At 37.3% G+C, this 22,872-nt stretch overlaps 1 protein-coding gene across 3 annotated transcripts in view; it reads left to right on the top strand.

The window, feature by feature from the left end:
* The window catches only part of capn1 (calpain 1), a 30,243-nt gene that overhangs the window by 3,157 nt on the left and 4,214 nt on the right, over positions 1-22,872 (top strand). For 2 of the 3 annotated variants that reach the window (XM_067399824.1, XM_067399823.1), the window contains 14 exons: positions 461-577; positions 3,339-3,814; positions 6,534-6,603; positions 8,449-8,567; positions 15,811-15,944; positions 16,026-16,194; positions 17,180-17,263; positions 17,607-17,692; positions 17,779-17,853; positions 19,132-19,292; positions 20,736-20,896; positions 20,988-20,999; positions 21,444-21,655; positions 22,254-22,293. In XM_067399824.1, the coding sequence (XP_067255925.1) occupies positions 3,563-3,814; positions 6,534-6,603; positions 8,449-8,567; positions 15,811-15,944; positions 16,026-16,194; positions 17,180-17,263; positions 17,607-17,692; positions 17,779-17,853; positions 19,132-19,292; positions 20,736-20,896; positions 20,988-20,999; positions 21,444-21,655; positions 22,254-22,293 (1,575 nt within the window). In that variant the 5' untranslated portion in view covers positions 461-577; positions 3,339-3,562. The remainder of the gene's footprint in view (positions 1-460; positions 578-3,338; positions 3,815-6,533; positions 6,604-8,448; positions 8,568-15,810; positions 15,945-16,025; positions 16,195-17,179; positions 17,264-17,606; positions 17,693-17,778; positions 17,854-19,131; positions 19,293-20,735; positions 20,897-20,987; positions 21,000-21,443; positions 21,656-22,253; positions 22,294-22,872) is intronic. The other variant, XM_067399825.1, reaches the window with a different exon arrangement.

The following is a 22,872-nucleotide window of genomic DNA, read 5'->3' as shown; positions in this document are numbered from 1 at the left end:
CCACTTTTAAAAACCTTATTTGTCAATGACCCATCTACAGTGGTGTGAAAAAGTGCTTGCCCCCTTCCTAATTTTTTTTTTTTAATTTTTTGCATGTTTGTCACACTTTAATGTTACAGATCATCAAACAAATTTAAATATGAATCAAAGATAACACAAGTAAACACAACATGCAGTTTTTAAATGAAGGTTTTTATTATGAAGGAAAAACAAAATCCAAACCCACATGGCCCTGTGTGAAAAAGTGCTTGCCCCCTAAACCTAATAACTGGTTGGGCCACCCTTAGCAGCAACAATTGCAATCAAGCATTTGCGGAGGAATTTTGGCCCACTCGTCTTTGCAGAATTGTTGTAATTCAGCCACATTAGAGGGTTTTTTTTTTAAGGTCATGCCACAGCATCTCAATAGGTCAGGACTTTGACTAGGCCTCTCCAATGTCTTCATTTTGTTTTTCTTCAGCCATTCAGAGGTGGACTTGCCGGTGTGTTTTGGATCATTGTCCTGCTGCAGAACCCAAGTTCACTTCAGCTTGAGGTCACGAACAGATGGCCGGACATTGTCCTTCAGGATTTTTTGGTAAACAGCAGAATTCATGGTTCCATTTATCACAGCAAGTCTTCCAGGACCTGAAGCAGCAAAACAGCCCTAGACTACATACATAAACGTTCTTTTAGTCTGCTGGATGTTTAATGGGGTTTAATGGCATATGACTGGAGATTTGCCGTGTGTCTGAGATGAGCAGGAGTCAAATAGTAAGAACTGGTGTTCACAAAGCAAAGGAAGAAAGGAGTGAAAATAAAGTAACTCACTTTACAGAAAAGCATTGCTGAAGATCTGAGGCAACATTTAAGAAGGTTTCCCGTCTTTTAGCTCAAGTGTGTTTATGCGAAGTCACTGTTCAGAATGCTGCATTGTACTTCTGGCAAACATCCAAACGCCTGCAGTTTAATACACTCTTGGCAGCTCGTCTTTTAACTTTCCATGGATCTCACGCACCACACCCTTCCACTGCTCTACTTTCTTTCATTTGTTTGAATGAGTTTATTGAGTTCATCATTCACTGAGATTAATGGGGATTGCAGTTGTGAACACACTGGCAGGAGTGTTCATGTTAGTGTGTTCACATCTGCAGTCCCCATTTAACTACTTTAAATAAACTACAACAAATGATACAAGTAGGATGGGTCGACAGCATTTAAATAAAAACATTAACATTAAACATTAAATGCTTCAGCCCTAAACCCAAACGCAGGTCAAAGACTGGTCTAATATTTGTTTACGGTATACCAAACAAGGATAAAGTGAATCAGAACAGAGAGCAGCAGAATGTTTGAGGAGGAGGAGCTCATGGGAGGGAATGGGAGGGTGTTCGTTTACTGTATTGCATGCAAACAGACTTTCAGAGGTTTTTGCTTCCATTGAAGCTCAAGATGTTGTTTGAAACATCTCAATTCATTGTGGAGAACATAATCATGTTGTGTTTAGTGTGTGGAGCAGATATAGAACAGTTTGTTGACTCGCATGTTTTCTGTATGTAGGATTAACAGCCCTTTTTCTTTCTGTATTCCCAACTGTCAAGTATGTTTTTGCCAGTGAGTCACTATTCTTAACGTTAAAGCCAAACATGTAGGCAGCCACGTGAATGTAAGGATGTTTGGCTGCATTACCCTCTTTATATGCTATTGACTTAGATTAATGTTAGGCACAATCCCCCTGAGTTCATGCTTATAGAACGCTATGACAGCTGATCTCAGGCTTTGTTTGAATTGAATGCTTGTTTATTCTGCATTCAGAGGCATGTCAGAATGATAATATTTAAGTACCATGTAGTCAAATTTTCCTGTGGGAAACTTTCGGTTCAAAATCTGGGTACAATCGTTATAGCAGGGCTTAAAATGGTTTCAGTTTACCAAATAATTGATATTTGGTGAATTGAATCCAATTAAAGAACTGAATCTGATAATAATTTTTGAATAAACAAACAAAAAAATCAGGTAAACAGCTAAACTTTAATATTCATACTTCTCGCACATTACAACAAAAATTTTTAATACTGTTTTTAACAACTGTCTTTTTTTTCACAAACTGTATGGTAACAGTATACTATTTTTTTATTCTTTTTTTTTTTTTTTTTTTTTTTTACATTTTTAAAACATTTAAATAGAAGTGTGGTAAAGCACTTTCCTGAAACCCAAACAGTTGAACATGCATGACCTGTTACAAATGATCGCCTTCAATGCAGTGGGAGTTTCTTCACATGAAAGTGTGCATAACTGTAAATATAAATACTTTCTGAAGGCAGTTGAAAAACTGACATAACAAAGTAGATAAAAAATATATATATATTTTGGGTCTGTGCAGCTGTGTTTAAAGGGTTAGTTCACCCAAAAATAAAAATTCTGTCAATAATTACCCACCCTCATGTTGTTCCACACCCGTAAGACCTTCATTCATCTTCAGAACACAAATTAAGATATCTTTGATGAAATCTGATGGCTTAGTGAGACCTGCATTGCCAGCAAGACAATTAACACTTTCAGATGCCCAGAAAGCTACTAAAGACGTATTTAAAACAGTTTAAAACATTTAAAACAGTTAATGTGACTACAGTGGTTCAACCTTAATGTTATGGAGTGACAAGAATACTTTTAGTGCGCCAGAAAAACAAAATAATGACTTTATTCAACAATAACTAGTGATGGGAGATCTCAAAGCACTGCTTTATGAAGCTTCAATGCGTTACAAATATTTTGTTTCGAATCAGTGGTTCAGAGCGCGTATCAAACTGCCAAAGTCACTTGATTTAAGTAAAGGAGGCTTCGTTACATCATAAGTGTATCGAAATTTCAGTAAGTATTGTAATGAGTAATTATTGACAGAATTTTCATTTTTGGGTGAACTAACCCTTTAACCATAAAATAAGCGGGTGCACATTGCGTATACACATGTTCATGACCTTAAATAAGAAAAAGTTACAAAATGTCAAGAAAAGCATCATAGATTAACTCATATCTGACACCTCAAAAATCATCAGAATGGGTCATATTGACCCGGTACCTAATTCAGGTGTTAATTTCCTACATTTGAAGTTGGGAACATGGTGGAAATGAATGGATATTGATCATGATATATTTGTGAATGCTGGCTGTATTATTAAGTTTATTAGACTCATTTAGCTGGTTTATTGGAAAACAGGAAAAACTAAATTTCCCATCGTTCTCTGAGTTCACAAGAATAATAATATACATAAAGCATCAAATATATATAGCTAAAGCACAAACTATTTCTCTTTATTTTGTTGCATTAGTGCTAATATTACTGTCTTCTTTTTTTCCAGGACTTCTAAACCAGGATCTTGGACCAGAATTCATTGTGTGCTCTAATTAAATGTCATCCAACATCATCTGCCCCATTCATTCAAAGTTAATACATTCATTCCACTCTTCATTTCCTGGGTTGTGATTCTCCTCGTCTCTTCTCCTTCCTCTGTTCTCATTGGTTCTCTGTGGTAACGTCATCTGTTAGTGCTTTAGTGCCAGTCAAAGTAAAGTGGGCCAAAACATGGAGCCCATTTACGCCACCGGAATGGCTGCAAAGCTCCGGAGTCAGTGGGACCGGGATGCAGGTTTGGGTCAGAACCACAATGCTGTGAAGTTCCTGGGGCAAGATTACGAATCACTGAGGGCCCAATGCCAACACACCAGGACCCTGTTTGAAGACCCTTTGTTCCCAGCCAGTAGTTCATCTCTGGGCTTCAACGAGTTGGGTCCACGATCCTCCAAGACGCAGGGGTTACGATGGAAGAGACCGAAGGTAAGCTGAACGCAAAGGTCTTAAGGGTCAAATAAGTTGGTCTTATATTTGTTTAGCACATTACTTCCTTAATACACTCCATCACTGCTTCAAGTTCCTCTCGTTCTCTTTTAGCTGCGTTATTTTAAACACACTTCACCTCTGCCATCCCATGCTGCATTACCTCATCCATCCAATCAGTCTCTCTCTGCTTTTTACACTCTACGAACAAATTTTTAAACACTTCTGCATGTGACAGGTCACCGCTACAGTTGACGTCCCGCATGATTTCATGGCCTTCCACTCAGTACATTAATGCATGGCTATATATAACCTCATCTCTTGGGCTTGTTGTTATGGGCAGCTCAAGAGCTGAAACGATTTGTCAGGAAAAATGGCAACTCATTATACATTTGTTTCTCCTTCCTGCCTTTATGAACCAAACATGAGTTTGAATTTGAACGAAAAACCCAGAGTTTTCACACGTTGCTGCATGTGCTTGCCACCCACAGCTTACAAAAGGACTTTTCACACTTGCCTGCTTTGGATAGTCACAGAAACACTTTGCATTGTATATAAACAGTAAATTCAGCGTTTGGGCAGTCATTCATTCATTCATTCATTCATTCTGTAGAAATGTCATTGTACAGTCGGCAATATGAGGATGCACAATGCACAGGTCGCATAATTGTTATCCCTGGGTATTATGAGCAGTGTGAAATGTGAAGCAAGATAACTCAGTATTCCATTTAGCCAGGGTTCAGAATGACCCAGGGCTAACTATTTCAAGTGTGAAAAGCCCAAACAGGCCAGAGTGTGTGTGTGTATGTATACTGAACAAAATTATAAATGCAACACTTTTGTTTTTGCCCCCATTTTTCATGAGCTGAACTCAAAGATGTACACAAAAGGCCTATTTCTCTCAAATATTGTTCACAAATCTGTCTAAATCTGTGTTAGTGAGCACTTCTCCTTTGCCGAGATAATCCATCCACCTCACAGGTGTGGCATATCCAAGATGCTGATTAGACAGCATGATTATTGCACAGGTGTACCTTAGGCTGGCCACAATAAAAGGCCACTCTTCAGTTTTACTTTATTTTGTGGGTTGGGGGTCCGAAAACCAGTCAGTATCTGGTGTGACCACCATTTGCCTCACGCAGTGCAACACATCTCCTTGATCAGTTGATCAGGTTGTTGATTGTGGCCTGTGGAATGTTGGTCCATGGCTGTGTGAAGTTGCTGGATATTGGCAGGAACTGGAACACGCTGTCGTATACGCCGATCCAGAGCATCCCAAACATGCTCAATGGGTGACATGTCCGGTGAGTATGCTAGCCATGCAAGAACTGGGATGTTTTCAGCTTGTAGGAATTATGTACAGATCCTGGCAACATGGGGCCGTGCATTGTCATGCTGCGACTTGAGGTGATGGTCGTGGATGTATGGCACAACAATGGGCCTCAGGATCTCGTCACGGTATCTCTGTGCATTCAAAATGCCATAATTAAAATGCACCTGTGTTCGTTGTCCATAACATATGCCTGCCCATACCATAACCCCACCACCACCACTCGATCCACAACATTGACATCAGCAAACCGTTCAACCACATGATGCCACACATGCTGTCTGCCATCTGCCCTGTACAGTGAAAACCGGGAAATGCCAGACGCCATAGAATGTGAGCATTTGCTCACTCAAGTTGGTTACGGCGACAAAGTGCAGTCAGGTCGAGACCCCAATGAGGATGACAAGCATGCAGATGAGCTTTCCTGAGACGGTTTCTGACCATTTGAGCAGAAATTCTTTATGCAAACCGATTGTTGCAGTAGCTATCCGGTTGCCCGGACTCAGACAATCTTGGAGGTGAAGATGCCGGATGTGGAGGTCCTGGGCTGGTGTGGTTACACATGGTCTGCGGTTGTGAGGCTGGTTTGATGTACTGCCAAATTCTCTGAAACGCCTTTGGAGATGGCTTATGGTTGAGAAATGAACATTCAATTCACGGGCAACAGCTCTGGTGGACATTCCTTCAGTCAGCATGCCAATTGCACGCTCCCTCAAAACTTGTGACATCTGTGGCATTGTGCTGTGTGATAAAACTGCACATTTTAGAGTGGCCTTTTATTGTGGCCAGCCTAAGGCACACCTGTGCAATAATCATGCTGTCTAATCAGCATCTTGATATGCCACACCTGTGAGGTGGATGGATTATCTCGGCAAAGGAGAAGTGCTCACTAACACAGATTTAGACAGATTTGTGAACAATATTTGAGAGAAATAGGCCTTTTGTGTACATAGAAAATGTCTTAGATCATTGAGTTCAGCTCATGAAAAAATGGAGGCAAAAACAAAAGTGTTGCATTTATAATTTTGTTTAGTGTATGTTTTTCTATCCTGGTGGAGTTTTCAACCTGAATGCACACAGACTCATGGTACTTGTGTCACCATGTGAACCTAAATTTAGGTCCCTATAAGGGAACAAGCTTATAAATCATACAGAATTATTATTATTTTTTTTTTTTTTTTAATTGAAAAAATGCAGAAAGTTTTCTGTGATGGGAAGGGTTAGTGTAAGGGGATCGAATTTACAGTTTGTACAGTATAAAAACCATTATGTCAATGGAGAGTCCCTACAAAGATAGTAAACCATACGTGTGTGTGTGTAAGTGAGAGACTGTGCTTCATTTCCTTGTGTAGATGCAAATCTAATTTACATGTTGTTGTGTGTCCTTAGGAGATTTGCATGCGTCCCCAGTTCATCGTGGATGGAGCGACTCGTACTGACATCTGTCAGGGAGCTCTGGGTAAATCTGTCTTCATTAGCATTACAAACGAGGACTTTACCTCAAGCAACCCTAATTTTACCACACTACAACCTCAACCAGCTGTTCACACCAAACATTTACTAGACCAATTGCAATGATATGGTAAAATTGTGAAATAACTGTTTTCTATTGTAATAAATGTTAAAATATAATTTATTCCTGTTATGCAAAGCTGAATTTTCCGCATCATTACTCCAGTCTTCAGTGTCACGTGACCCTTCAGAAATCATTCTAATATGCTGATTTGCAGCTCAAGTGAAATATAAATCTTTTGTAACATCTTTACTGTCATTTTTGATCAATTTAATTTCTTTAAAAAATTAATTATATAAAAAAAATATATTTAAATAATTAGAATAAAATAGGAATTGGGGTATTGAAATATATTTAAATGAACTTAAAATTACCTTGGATAATAAACAGGGCAGTAAAAGTAAAAATTCAAGTAAAGGTTGGTACCTTTTAGAAAGAAGCATGGTGTATTTCACAGAGGAAGGCACCTGGAGTAGAAAGCTCTGGTAAAGTACTGTGGTGTTTACTCCAAACATAGAGCCTCGTACATAATTAAAGCTCTGACCCCTGCGGCCATTAAATAAAGAGCTGCTGTCTCGCACCAGAGCAGATAATGCATTATGGCCACATCATAAATGGATACCATGTTTAAACATGCAACACCAGGAGGAAGAGCTGTGATTGGTCAGGATGTTTGGGCAGCACAGTGACTGCTGTTGTTAGTCTTGCGCTTTTAAAAGCTTTAGTAAACATAGAAACAAAATCACTCTTTTGTATCAGATTTCCTGGAGCCTGATGGATATTTTAAGTTATTTACACATTCTCTGGTTTGTCATCTCGGGTCATCTTCCAACAGTTGGCCTGTTGTTTGGGGCAATAATTATCCTAGAAACTGAGGCATGTAGATGTAAAAAGAAATAAATACAGAAAGGAATGTGTTTTATTACACCAAAGACCTTTTATGGTGGACTAATAGTTAGTTAGACACCATTTTCTACACATTTATTCAGCTGTGTTTAACTTACAACAACTCTACAACAACTTTCCCCCAGCTCCTGCAGATTCATCAGTTTTCAAGCATTTTTGCATATTTGAACCCTTTCCAGCAGTGACTGTAAGATTTTGAGATGTGTGTTTTCATACTGAGGACAATTGAGGGACTCAAACACAACTATTAAAAAAGGTTCAAACATTCACTGATGCTCCAGAAAGAAACACGATGCATTAAGAGTCGGTTGTGAAAAGAATCCCTCTTATTTTATTAAAATAATTCTCATTTTCACAGATTCTGCAAGGGGTTCACATACATTTTCATGCCACTGTAACTGTAATTGATATGATTAGCCTTTACTAGACTACGTTATCAAACAGCTAATAATGTGTTGCTAATGTCACACAAACCATGTTCCCATTCGCCATCTCGGAGTCAGACAGCTGCCTTTTAAAATCAGCATCCTAAGAAATGCTTTGAACAGTGGAGTAGTCAGTGGAGAAAAGCCCCAGCAATACATTACAGAATTGGTTATGGTTTGTTTGTGACTGTAGAAAACGGGTAGTTTGAAATGTGTTTGTGAGACTGTCTGTGTTTCACTGCAGTTTTAAGGAGAAAATACTCAACACAATGTTGTTGACTGATGAATTTGCACATGGTTTGTCTTAAAGCATATTAAAAACACCACACACAGACATGTTAACAACATTAAAAGCTTTAAAGACCATAGAGGGTCTTTAAATTATGGAACCTTAAAGTGTTTATATCTTGTCTGCACCGAAGCTCACCTGTCCATTTGTCGTGTTTTTTTTTTTTCTCAGGTGACTGTTGGTTGTTGGCGGCCATCGCGTCTCTGACTCTAAACGATAACCTCCTGCACCGCGTGGTGCCACACGGACAGAACTTTGATGGCGGTTATGCTGGAATCTTCCACTTCCAGGTACGTCACACTCTTAAAAATAAAGGTTCTTTATTGGCATCTGTGGTTCCATGAAGTACCTTTATCATCCATTGAATTTTTCCAATGCACAAAAGGTTCTTTATAGTCAGAGTTGGGAGGGTTACTTTAAAAATGTATTCTGTTACAGTAACAAATTGGATTCCTTCAAGGTCACATATTATGTAAATAAAGTCAAGTTAAAGCAATATTTAGGAGAACAGAGATTCTCCAGCTTTGTTATTGTTGAGCATTAATGAGCAACCGAAGTGCAAGCTGTTAACGCTCCGTCCTCTTCTGGAAAGGGGGCCGGGAGCAGCAGCTCATTTGCATTTAAAGGGACATGCACAAAATGGCATGTTTTTGCTCACACCCAAATAGGGGCAAATTTGACAAGCTATAATAAATTATCTGTGAGGTATTTTGAGCTGAAACTTCACAGACACATTCTGGGGACACCAGAGACTTGTATTACATCTTGTGAAAGGGGCATAATAGGTCCCCTTTAAGCAATAGTGTAGGTTTTTCCCTTTGTGTTTTATATAATGACCACTATGAGGTGGTCTAGGCATATGTTTTCCTTGATTAGTTTTCCCTGAAGACTTGTATACATTGTTGCTGAAAACGAAAGTAAAAGAGTGACATTAATGATTTATCTCTCATCCACCCGCGAACCACCGGCAATTATTTGGAATGTTTTTTTTTTTTGTTACTTGGCCCACCCGACCCACAGATTAACTGCAGTTTCCATGAATATAACCATGATCTGTGCATCTATACTGTCAATATAGTGTTGCTGTGTTAAAATACTAATTTGTTTAGTTTTAAGTGAAACCATTGTAATCCTTTTAGTATTCCCATTTTTTCTTTTTTTACAAAGTGTAACTGTAATCTGATTACTTTGTTTTTTGACATAACTGTAATGAATTACAATTACCAGATATTTGTATCCTGATTGTGTAACGCTGTTAATTGTATTCCGTTATTCCCCAACCCTGTTTATAGTGGAAAAATATTCTTTAGTTTATTAAAATGTTCTTCACACTAAGAAATAAAAATGGCTCTTCTATGGCTGTGGATCAACTGGCTTGACCGTCAGACCACATTTTCCCATCATCATTAGGTGACCCAATATTTTAAAGAAATTTTCCCTTAATTCAGTAAAAAACTCAAAACGGTCTTGCGGCCATAAAGCATTCATGAACTTTGCTCTGTAAACAGACTAGCATGAGCAGTAGTGTATGCCTAAAGCAACATGGTTAATATGTTCCTCTTGTGCTTTATAGCTAGTGCATTCACAATAGCAATAGGTGTGATCACATTTCAGTGGGTGTGTCTCAGTAGGGAGTTATTTTGTGTTTCTGTCTCAGTGAGATGAGTTACTTCACTCTTCAAATAACCTCAGTGACGTGGCATTATGGGCAATGAGGTGACATAGCAAGCCAAGAATCCTTTCACAATTTGTACAGACAGCATAATGCAATGCAGCAAATGACAACACAATCCAATGGCACTGAATGATTACCATATTCATGCATCTATTTACATGAAATTGCAATGAATATCATATTGCTACTGTGGTACATGTGTAAAAAAAAAACAACAATAACAAAAAAAAAACATTTTTATAGGAAGCATGTACTTCTGTGCAGAACAATACAAAAATGCAGTGCAGTCAGATTTAATACTCCTGACCCTGAACTGCTAAATAGATCATCAAATACTGCACACACATATACAGTCGCACATGTTCATCATGCATGACTGAGCGTGAGAACAAAAACACAGGGCTGGTTTAGGAACCAAATGCGTTCACCAATGCGTCTCACCACATGCACACACACCCACACAGCCAGCATTCGTTTGTTTTCTGCTAGTTCTCTGTCTCATCTGGGACTTATTTTAGATTAAATTAGAAGCAGAAGCGCACAGAGAGTGTGTCGGAGCTAATTATGAGAGAGAGAGAGAGAAAGTAACTGAGGGACAATGGGAGAGAATTTCATAGACATGAAAAAAAGCTACAGTGCATTTTAAACAATTAAAGGTGCAATATGTAATATTTTTGCAGTGAAATATCCAAAAACCACTAAGCCAGTGTTATATATTTTGTTCACTTGAGTACTTACAATATCCAATATTCCAACTATTTGTATATCATGAGAAAATTGCTATTTTAACCACGGCTCCGGGACGTGTGAGGAGTTAAATTTAAAAAAATTAGAATTAGAATGGAAGTGAAAATTAGAATGGAAGAGATGGAGAAAAGTCCTTTCTGTGCTGGTTTAGAAAGGTATAAACAGAAAATCACAACATATGTTGGGCGTGATCTTTATGTTATGAAGAAGAGCGACTTTCCCAATGAATTGAAAGACTTTCCTGCCGTCGAGGAGGTAGATATAGAGAATTTAAAGCTGCCGTCACGCTGCGTTCAGTTCTAGTCTGGGTTTGTTTATATCACGCTGCCTTTCTGCTAGTTAAGTTGGGCAGTCGCGATTGTAGGTCATTTATGCTGAATCGAGAATTCCAACAGGAGTTCACATCATCGTTAAAAAAAAAAAAAAAAAAAAAAACTGGACGGTGTAATACAATTGTTGCCTTTTATATGTGTAAAAACACACTAAGGGAAGGAGGTTGAGGAGGTGACGGGAAGACGCCATATATCAAATCTAATAATGTCACTGATTTAAAGGGATAGTTCACCCAAAAATGAAAATTTGATGTTTATCTGCTTACCCCCAGGGCATCCAAGATGTAGATGACTTTTTTTCTTCAGTCGAATGCAAATTATGATTTTTAACTGCAACCGCTGCCGTCTGTCAGTCAAATAATAGCAGTGATTGGGAACTTGAACAATAAGAGTCGAAAAACTTCCATAGATAAATCCAAATTAAACCCTGCGGGTTTAAAAAAGTCATCTACATCTTGGAACGAAGTTGGACATAGTGGTGTATTAGAGGTAAAAATTATATAAATAATGTTCGGTTTCTCGCACAAACCGATCGTTTCGTGTCTTAGGACATTAATGTGTCGTCACGAGCCGCAGGTTTTAATTCTGATTTGTCTAAGCAAGTTTTATTTACTGTTATAGTTGAAGTTCCCATCTACTGCTATTATTTGACTGACAGACGGCAGCGGTTGCAGTTAAAAATCATAATTTGTATTCGACTGAAGAAAAAAAGTCACCTACATCTTGGATGCACTGGGGGTAAGCAGATAACTATCCCTTTAACCCACTCCCTCTCACTCAATAAAATAATCACATAGCTGAGTGTTTTTGAAAGTGTTGTCTTTTTCTATGATGGCTGAAGCAGCAGCGCGTGACACTGTTCTCATGGTAACCAGATCAACATTGTGAACTGAATACTACAAAACTGAAGTGAAAACACCAAATTACCATTCAGTGGGATAAAATAGCTTCGCTTCCCTGCAAACAGTACCATGAAGAATGTGGATATTTAACCAAGTCAAAACAAATAAGGTAAGCAGGTATCCTTCATTTCAGTATCAGCAGACGCAAAACGCTATAAAAGGCGACAACTTTTAAAGTTAAAAAACAATATAAGTTATAAAAAACGGTATAAGTTATGTAAACGATATAAACACCTTCTGGGTTCTTGATTTTATCGATTTGAGCAACCATAAATGACGCAAAACATACGAATTTTGAGTTTTTGATAGGATTCCTATATAGAAAATACACTCCCTGCCCTCCAGACTCATTCACGCTGCTGCTGTGACGTCATGTGCAATCAACCCATTGCGTCATACCCGCATTAACCCTCGGTCTGCCTCGGTTTCTGGTTTTATTTTGTAGAAACAATGGAAACACCAAAGACGCTTTAAAATATTACATGTTTTAATAGACAAAGGAACATCTGTTTTGATATATTTATAGACAGAAAACTAATTGTTGTTATATAGCTCAACACATTTGGTCTTATTGTTTAAATAAATTTTCTTGATTTTTTGCGAGTACCATGCTTTACCATGCCTCAGAGAAAAACACTATTTTGTCAAATAACATAGCGTAATCAGATGCAGCTTTATTTTTATTAACATTAATACAGAATTTTCTCCATCATACAATACGTTTTAAAATTAATTGCATGCCATTTATCAACACAAGACATCCAACATTTAATATGATATTCTAAAATCGATCTAGCTTACTGCAGTGTGCAACAGTGTCTCACAGCAGCCATCAAGTGAACGCACAGAGTAACTTTATAACATAATTTTCAACACACTCAAATGTATCTAATACAATAAACAGAGCTGTGTTACCTCATACTCATGACCGATAAAGCGTAATCGGCGCCGGCGACTGTGGCATAATAAAAGTTCTGCTGCTCGTGAGGCGGGTGTTGCTCAATCGCTCCAGCGGCCTCGTTCAGCTCCCACAACACTCGGTCCTGCTCTGTTTCATACTACAGTAACGTTAATAATCGCATCCATGAACATGATTTCTTCCTGAGTCCAATCCCTATTCTTTTGCACCATCCGTTGAGATGGGGACCACATGTCCCAAGATTCCGCTCTAAAACTTGCCGTCATCAAGCTACGCCTTTGTTTTGAATAGGCTTCTAGTGACCTCTAGCAGACAAAATTATTACATATTGTACCTTTATAATAAGTGAATCTCGCTTGTCTGGTCATATTTATAAAAAAAAAAGAAAAAGCAAATTACTTTGTGTTGTGACATTGTTTTCATGACAATTAAGCACATTTTTAATCATGAGTTTTAATCTTGCCTCTGCATTATGTAAATCAAATATCATGAAAAGGAATTCCTCAGAGATGTGCAACATGATTGATTATTTAATTTATGTCTCTCAAATCCATCTTAAGCTTAATTTGAATGGCTCTTACAGGAGCACACATGAGGGTGTGTCGGGGTGTGTGTGTTTCTGGTGGATAATGTGGATAGTCGTTTCCTGATGCAGCATTAAATGATTCTGGAATACATATTCATGAATAATACATAAGGGTTCACTGAAGTTAATGCTGCAGTTACATCATCTCCTGTACTGAAAAAACCTTGGTGTAGGAACAATTTTCACTCAGAATTTCACAAATAATTACAAATAAATGGCAAGTAAAATATTTATTGAATTAAAATGAAAGGTACAGTTGTTCTCTAGTGGCGCTCTTGTCGTTAAAGGGGTTAGTTCGCCCAAAAATGAAAATTTTGTCATTAATTAATTTAATCTGTTCATCATATAAAGTGATCGAGTCTCTTCAGAAAATTTGGACTAAACCGCACAATTTTTAGTTTTATGATCTCCTTATGAACTTTTTGAGCCGTCAAAGTTTCAGTTGTGTTGGCTGTCTATGGAGGGAACATGAGGGTGAGTAATAAATGACAGAATTTTAATTTTTTGGGTGAAATAACCCATTAATAAACCAAACTGCATGCATCTTGCGGAAGAACATTGTAGCCGGAGCTACTTCTCTCTGTTTATGGCTATAAAGAGTCACGCAGGTACTGGGATACTCTGCAGCAGTTGTCATCTAGCTTGGTCTAAAATAGTCAGAATATAAACACTTATTATCGGTGTACAGGATAAGACAAAAATGTGGTTTGGAAGATGGATTCATGATATACTCGCTCATTATATGCAACTTGAAGTTGCATAGTGTACCTTTAAATAAAACAGAAAGATTTCAGTTAAACATGAAATGTTGAAGTCATAATTACATTTATGATGTGCATGCAAACCAATTTGTTCAGAACATTTCTTTCTTTCTTTCTTTATGACTTGCTGATGAACCCAGGAAGCTTTTTAGCACTAATGCAACAAAACAAACAGCAAAGGATGTGCGTTATCTGTGTGGTTGATGTTTTATCTCTGTATTTCATCATTTTTGTGCAGCCACCTTTTCCAGTGATCTGTGGATGATATTTCTAAAAACATCATACAAAGACTGGCATTAAATTATCAGGTATTGTAGAATACTATCTGTATATTAATGGATAAGTTGATAAGTGTAACTTATCATAAACTATTAATGGCATTATTAAGTGATTGAAGTGATTGCAGAGCAGAGAGACAGCTGTTTTTGTGTGTGTGTGTGTGTGTGCGCCACCTGCTGGACGATCACTCTTTAAAATTAAAGTTCCAAAAGGGGATTTTGCCAATGCTAATGCCATTTTTGGTTCCCAAAGAACCTTTCAGTGACCAGTTAATTCTTAAAAGAACCATTTTTTTCTTAGTGTGAAGAACAGTTATATAAAAAAGAAATATATAAAGAACCTTTTCCCGCTGTAAAGAACCTTTTGTGTAATGAAAAGGTTTTGTGGATAATAAAGGTTCATCAAGGAACCATTAATGCCATTATTACACAGCTCTCTGAAATGCTTGATTCTGATTGGTCAGTAATGACATACTGAGGTCAGTTGTTCCCCATTAATAACTGTCATTAATATCAACACTGTAATGACGCTCGTCTGGGAATTTGAGGCAGGTGCTTCTTTCATGTCTGTCTTATAACTCACCACAGACTCACTTTCACTTGTTTCATTCCAACATGCTTTCAGTTATCAACTGTATTTACTGTAAAGTGAAACCGGAGGACTTTATTAATAGTAGGTTGTGAGTATGATTATTTTGTGCACTGTAATGGATTATAAGATAATAAACAAGTGAGATTTTAAAAAGGTTTCTTCAAGTCAATATTTATCATTATTTATGTGCTGAAAAGCTGTGCAATAAGTACATTATCCCATAAATGTCTGTCTTTTTTTTTTTCTTGAACTTTTTTCATTTGTCCAAGCTCAAAACTGCTTGCTAGAAACTGATTTTCTTCATGGAAGCTTTCATGAGTTGATTACATATTCAATATGTTCAAAATATGATCAATATTTTGTGTCTAATTATTTACTTATGTGAGAATGCACATCCAGATGGTTATGGCAAAATAAACCCCCTCAAGGTACTGATCACTTTGTCAGTGTTTATTTTGTGATAACAACCAGCTGGATGTTATGGAAGCTTATTTCTGTCACAGGGGAAAAAAGAAAAAAACAATTCTGAGAATTATGAGACAAACTCAGAATTCTGAGGGGAAAAAAATTCAACATTGAGAGATGTAAACACAGAATTCTGAGAAAGTTCGGAATTTTAAAATTAACGTTGCATATGATGAAATTAAGTTTTCATATGATTAACATTATCCTTTACGTAAAACCTTTTTTTAAGAGTTTATATGAAACTGAACCACTCCCTCTCTCTCTCTCTCTCTGTAGTTCTGGCAGTTCGGCGAGTGGGTGGACGTGGTGATTGACGACCGGTTGCCTGTAAAGGATGGGAAGCTGTTGTTCGTGCACTCAGCGGAGGGCGAAGAGTTCTGGAGTGCTCTGCTGGAGAAGGCCTATGCCAAGTACGATAATCCCGAACTGTACGTTTGAATCAAATACAGCTAAACTGTACTTACTTGGTCAGTTATTGCTTTGTTTGTCAGGCTGAACGGCTGTTATGAGGCTCTGTCAGGTGGCAGCACGTCCGAGGGGTTTGAGGATTTCACAGGTGGGGTCACAGAGATGTATGATTTAAAAAAAGCACCTGCTGACCTCTTCAGCATCATCGGCCGTGCCGTCGAGAGAGGCTCGTTGCTGGGCTGCTCTATAGACGTGAGTGCTGATTCTCTCTTTTCACACTGTGCACACATAATGTTTGAAATGGGTTAGCTTTTAACCTTGAATTATGAAGGTGTTGAAGCCTGAGGTGCCAACGTGTGTTGTGTGCAACACTGAGGCATTAGAATGTTATTGCAAGTTGTTACGCAACAGACAACCAATCAGAAACAGCCCTAATTAAATATTAATGAGCTTTGTGCGGTCACACAAACTTTTATGTACTGCATTTAGTTTCAGATTCTGAGGTCAATTTTTTGTACAGCAATGAAAAATGCTGGCTTTTTTTTGTTTTTGTAAATTTATTTGGCTGCATTTTCACAGAAGGACAAATAATAGATCACTTGATTGATGGCTGTTAGATGGCTTGTTTAATCAATATTACAAGCAAATTAAATGTAAAAAAAACTACTACCTGTGAATTATGATTAATTACTAACCCAGGGTGTAGAATGACGTGTGAAAATTTTGTTCAATTCCTCATTGACATTTTTTTTTATTTATTCTTTTTAATGTTTTTTTTTTTCTTTGAATGCATTTTTGTTGGTAATGTTTTGGCATGTTTCAGGGAACAAGCAAATTTTTGTTTTCTAAGTTTACATTTTTAATTTAATATTTATATATTTTTTTAGCTCTGAAAATTGTTTTTAATAGTTTGTTAATAGCATTTTCATTTTTATATATTATAAAATATTTCTGTTTAGTTTTAATTTATTTTTATTTCAGTTTTAGTTTTAGTAATTTTAGTACTTTTTATTACTTGTAATAATGTTAGTTATTTGCCAAGGCAACAATTTTAGTTTAAATGTATATATATTTTACTTCAACTTCAATTTCAATTGAAGAAAAAAATTATTTTAACAGTTGTAGTTTTAGTTAACGATCACAACACTGGTAAGTATGATTATTTTTCTCATGTTTGAATTGGTGAGGGTAGTCAAATTCATTGTCTGATTGCATTATGCTTCTTTTTGTCCTATAGATCACCAGTAAATTTGACATGGAGGCAGTGACCTTTAAGAAGCTAGTCAAAGGTCACGCATACTCAGTGACTGGAGTGGAAGAGGTGAGCCAGAGATTTAAACACAAAGACACAATAAAACACTTACTATACACAACAATCTAGCAGGTTTTAGATGCAGAATGTATTTCTTTGAGGTTCCGGTCACGCTTTTAAGTCTTTTGATTTTTCAAGATTTTGATTTGATTTGAGAGAAAGTTCCCAGGGAATGCATGAACTTGCCAAAACATGCAAGTCACTTTGGATAAAAGCATCTACCAAATGCATAAATGTGACATGAAATCAAAATGGACTCCTTTTATTGTTTTAATGGATGTTTCTGGTCTTATTGTGCAAGTTTGTTCAGTGCATGTAATTCCAAAGAGAAATGTCTTCATGTTTTGATCAGGTGGTCTACAGGGGAAACATGACTAAACTGGTGCGCATTAGGAATCCATGGGGTGAAGTGGAGTGGACAGGAGCCTGGAGTGATGAGTAAGAAACACATAAGCAAAGTGTTAGATACTTCAGTTTTACTGTGATGTTATTGTTGTGGTGACCGTTCTGACATGTGTGTCCAGCTCTCGGGAATGGGAGAATGTGGACCGCTCTGTCCGGGGCAGATTACAGAACCGCAGTGATGACGGAGAGTTCTGGTGAGTGGATCATGATCAGACAGGTTTGGTTTAGTAGTTAGTCTCCAGTTATACTAGTAGGAAAACGTCCCTAGATTTCCTTTGCAACAACATAGCAACACCCTAGAAACCACCTAGCAAACACACAGAACACCCTAGTGTTTCCCAAACAAAAAACTTCCAAGGTTGCCTCAAGATGACTTGAAATTATTTAAAATAAGACAAAACAAGCATTAAAATAAGCTAAATTCAAAATTCTGGGCTTGAAGTCAAAAAGGTTGAGATCCACTAGTAAGAACATATAAATGCTTATGATCTGTTAGGAACACCTTGACAGCTACATAGCAACACCCTAGAAACCACCAAGCAACAACACAGAACACCTTAGCAATGACCTATAAATGGCCTATCAACCATTCAGAACACTTTAGCAGCACTAGAAACCACTAGAACTATCAATGCTCTATAAATGTTCAGAACACTTTAGCAACCCCCTAGCAACCACAAAGAACACCCTATCAATGACCTATAAATGCCCAATAAATTGTTCAAAACACCTTAGCAACACCCTAGAAACCAGCGACCATACAGAACACCCTAATTACGACCTATAAATGCCCTATAAACTGTTCAGAACTCCTTATCAATGCTCTAGAACCAGCAATCACACAGAACACCATAACAACGACCTATAAATGCTCAATAAATTGCTCAAAACAGCTTATAGCAATGCCCTAGAAACCAGAAACCACTTAATTACTTGATATTCAAAAATATTATTGATTTGACTGCACTGACACTATTGGATGAAAACTGAACTAAGCTTGACGATGACATCACAATTTTCTGCAGAGCCGCTTTATAGCCGAATTGAACTAATTTAATAATTTATGATCTTTACAAAGGAACTGAGTCAACAGTGAAGCTGCTTTGAAACAATCAATATTGTATAAAGTGCTATAAAAATAAAAGTGACTTGACAAGAAACCACACACAACACCCTAGAAATGACCTATAAATGTCTTACAAACTGTTCAGAACATCATAGCAACTATATAGCAATGCCCTTGAAACCACCCAGCATCATGCCAAAAAGTTTTGCTCTGGCAAATTCCACTCACATATGTGTTAAATTTTGTGCATATATGCACTTATTCTTTCTTTCCTATTTGACTCAGCACCTGTAAAAGTGTCTGGTTCTTCTCACTTGAGAAGAAGGATGAAGAAAGCAATTTATTTTTTAAGATTTGACAGTACCAGTCAGGCTGGGTCACCGGCTCTCGTTTGCATCTCTCTCAGGATGTCGTTCAGTGATTTCTTGCGTGAGTTCACCCGCTTGGAGATCTGTAACCTGACGCCAGATGCTCTCCAGGCGAGTCAGGTGAAGAAGTGGAGCACGTCTCTCTATCAGGGCGAGTGGAGGAGAGGCAGTACAGCCGGCGGCTGCAGGAACTATCCAGGTACAGCGTCTGTGGAAGGACATCACGGGGTCAGTGTTGGGGTTGGGAATCAAAAATCAATTCCAGTTCTGGAATCGGATACAAAGGCCAGGAATTGGATACTTGTTATAAAAATAAAATTTAGATTCAGGTTTCATGTGTGTGCATTTTAATGCGGTTTTAAACCAATCAAGTGCCAAAAAAAGACGTGCAAGAGAACTCAATTCGTCACGTGTGCGTTGTTTTCCAAGCAGGCTCTCATATAGTGCGTGAATACTGAATTAAGTTCCCTTTCGGTTCATCTTGCATTTGAACGGACAAATACGCACAAAATAATGTCAAAATATACTCGCAAACACAGTCAGTTATGTCTTAAGTGAACGTAAACAGTTGAGAAAGAAAATGCATATGTAAAAGTATATTGAATCCATGCATCAGGTCTTACAGTGACAGCAGCCTAATAAACTTGCTGCAGCCCAAAAGTCAAAATATTGGCAAAGGTTTTTGTTTCTCCCGCCCCCTCCTCCTCAGACTAGATGCTCATGCTGGTTGCCAGCTTGAGAACACACAACCGAAACAAACGCAATTGACCATGGAAGGCAATGAGCATTGCACTATAAGTTGATGAGTTGATTTATCCGCGTTTTAATACGACTCTGGACATGGAGCTTTTTAGATGGATGCTGAGGCTTTTTAGGTCGGGTAGAATCTGCCATCTCTGACCCAGTTTGTTTGCTGGCTTCTGTGACTACAATATACAGTGTTTTCTGCCAAATGGTGTCAAAATACTACTGGGTAAATTGACACACAGACGAAACCAAAAACTGACATTCCGACACAGAACGTATATTTCAAAGAAGAATAACTGTAGTATTGTTTTTGGAGAAACAAGTATGTGAACTTAGAATGTTTCCTAAATCTCTAAGGTATTTTTGTGCTTTAGTACAGTCAAAATTACATATAGTACCTTTAATCAAAGAACAAAAGAAAAAGAAAATTGCTCAAATCTTGACTGAATAACTTTCCTAACTTTAATAAGAATGTATATTTTATTTATAAAAAGAAAACTGTGCTGTTATTTTACATTTGATTTCAATTTCTGAACTTTATTTGTGTTATTGCTGTTTTGCTTATTTGTTCTTATTGTATTACTGACTGAATACTTGTCTTTAATAATGTTAGAAATTTATATTAGTCTAGTTTATTAGTTGTTCTTTAGGTTACTGATTTTTGTTCTTGGTATTCAGCTGCAACAGAATGTTTTGCAAAAAGACAAAATAAATATGTTTGATATCTTAATGTTAGACTTTATTTTTTTTTGTTACATATTGGAACTGGGAATCAATAAGAATTGGGATCAAAATATGGAATCGGAATCGCTAAAATTCAAACGAGACCCAACCCTAATCGGTGTCTGCAAAAAGCCGAATTCCTCATTGTCCTCTTTTGTCCCATTAACCATAGCCACATTCTGGATCAACCCTCAGTTCAAGGTGGCCTTAAAACATACGGATTCTCCCGGCCAATCAGATTGCAGCTTCCTGGTGGCACTAATGCAGAAAGACCGCAGGAAGAAGCGAAAAGAAGGACAGGATATGGAGACCATTGGATTTGCCATTTATGAGGTCAGAAAGCAGATCGCTTTTGTTTCATTTGTCTGAAATTTGTATTCACATGTTTTTGGCTCTTTTTGATTGGTCGCTTTTATTTTTGCAGGTGCCAAATGAGGTATGATGACAGCTGCCCATGGCTTTGAATGACTGTGAATTTTATATTGTGATTCAGAGTTTTGAAGGTCTTGAAATACTGTAGAACATGGATAGATAAGTAATTTTGTCTGTAAAGGTAAATGAGATCATTTTTAGGAGCTTGGGTCTGTATGAGTCTTCACTAATAATTGTGTGAGAACTTATCACGAAAAATGATAAATGAAAATACGCACGTCAATATGTTCTTAACCTTGTTCTAATGTTAAAGAATTTAAAGTATTCTAAATGAGCGACCACTTTTTTTCTTTTGTAAATTTAGAATACATTTTAGTAAGAAAGTTATTGATGATTCATGATTGGTGTATGACCCAATGTTTGTCCTCATACACAAAAACATAGCAAGAAAAACAAGAAAACAGACACAACCCACAGTTTATTCTTTTTTGGTTATTTCGCTGCTTAGTATATAGGTAAGTCGGCCGTGCACCTGAAGCGGGATTTCTTCCTCACTCACGGATCCAGTGCTCGCTCGGAGCTCTTCATCAACACACGGGAGGTGAGCTCACGCTTCCGTCTGCCGGCCGGCGAGTACATCATCATACCCTCCACCTTCGAGCCAAACAAAGAGGCAGACTTCGTGCTCAGAGTTTTCTCAGAGAAACCAGCTAACTCAGTGTAAGTCCTGCGGGAACTAATGAGTCATTTTACTGCAGAAAACATCTGTTCCAGCTCTTAGTCAGAATTATAAAAAAGGTTTGTTAATGGGGTCCAGAACTTTTATACTGCACATGCTAATGGTGAGTGAATTGAGAAAATTAAATTTAGGGCTATTTTGAAAATATAATGGGAATATTTTTCATTAACCATGCACATAATTTTCTTGAAGATATTTTAGCATTATTTAGCTGTTTTAACTGTTTCAGCGAACAGCGTAGCTCATGCTGTCGCTCAAAGCATCATATATTAGCCATGTTTTTGATTTACTGGACTTAAAAAAAGGCAGGAATGTGTCTGAAGTTGCAAAAATAAATGTTTGCCTTTCTAACTAAACTTTTAATGGTGCATTCTCCTCTGAGGATTTTCTGTAATTTTATTGATTCACTAAAACAAGCTTTACTTTTAATGCTTAATTTTGGACCTTGTTAATTAAATTATATCACTATAGTGCTTGTTTAATGCTGAAAGACTGAACTTTGATTACATATTTGTTCAATCAAGTGAAGGAAAAGATTATTCACGGGCTGATATTGTATTTTGTCTTTGTACCTTTCAGAGAAATGGATGATAAAGTCACGGCTGATATTCCTGAGGAGGTGAGATGATCAGATCGAGACACTTTTCTATATTTAAAGAAATAAAATGAGTACAACTGTGTTGTCAATATAGTCTTGACTAAAGGCTGTAGTTGGGCATGACATCCAGCTATTTTCACTACATAGTTTAGTTTTAGCTTTAGTGTATTTTTGCTGCTATAGAATATACAAAATATAAGACAAATGTATTAAGTTTATTTTGATAAGTAAATTCATTAGATATAGGACTAGATCTTCTACTGGAAGGGTTTTTTAAACTAATTTTAGTAGTGTTTAATAGTTCATGGTGCTGAAGTATGGAGAAAAAGCTGTTATTTTATCATGCAGTCATTCATTACAGACACAGGTCTGGTTTCACAGACAGGGCTTAGCCTAAGCCAGGATTAGGTCTTAGTTCAATTAGGGCATTTAAGTAGCTTTTATAAATGTACCCTAGAAAAATAACATTACTGGTGTACATCTTGAGACAAAACAATGGCTCTGACATATTTTAAGATATGTCAGTGGACGTTACTTTCAGTTCAAACAGCTCAAGCAAGCATTTTAGTCTAGGAGTAGCTCAAGCCTTGTCTGTGAAAC

Source organism: Chanodichthys erythropterus, chromosome 11, assembly GCF_024489055.1.
Source record: "Chanodichthys erythropterus isolate Z2021 chromosome 11, ASM2448905v1, whole genome shotgun sequence".
In the NCBI taxonomy this organism is placed as follows: Eukaryota; Metazoa; Chordata; class Actinopteri; order Cypriniformes; family Xenocyprididae; genus Chanodichthys; species Chanodichthys erythropterus.
Note: the sequence above shows the minus strand (reverse complement) of the source record. Positions and strands in the feature narration are given on the sequence as shown.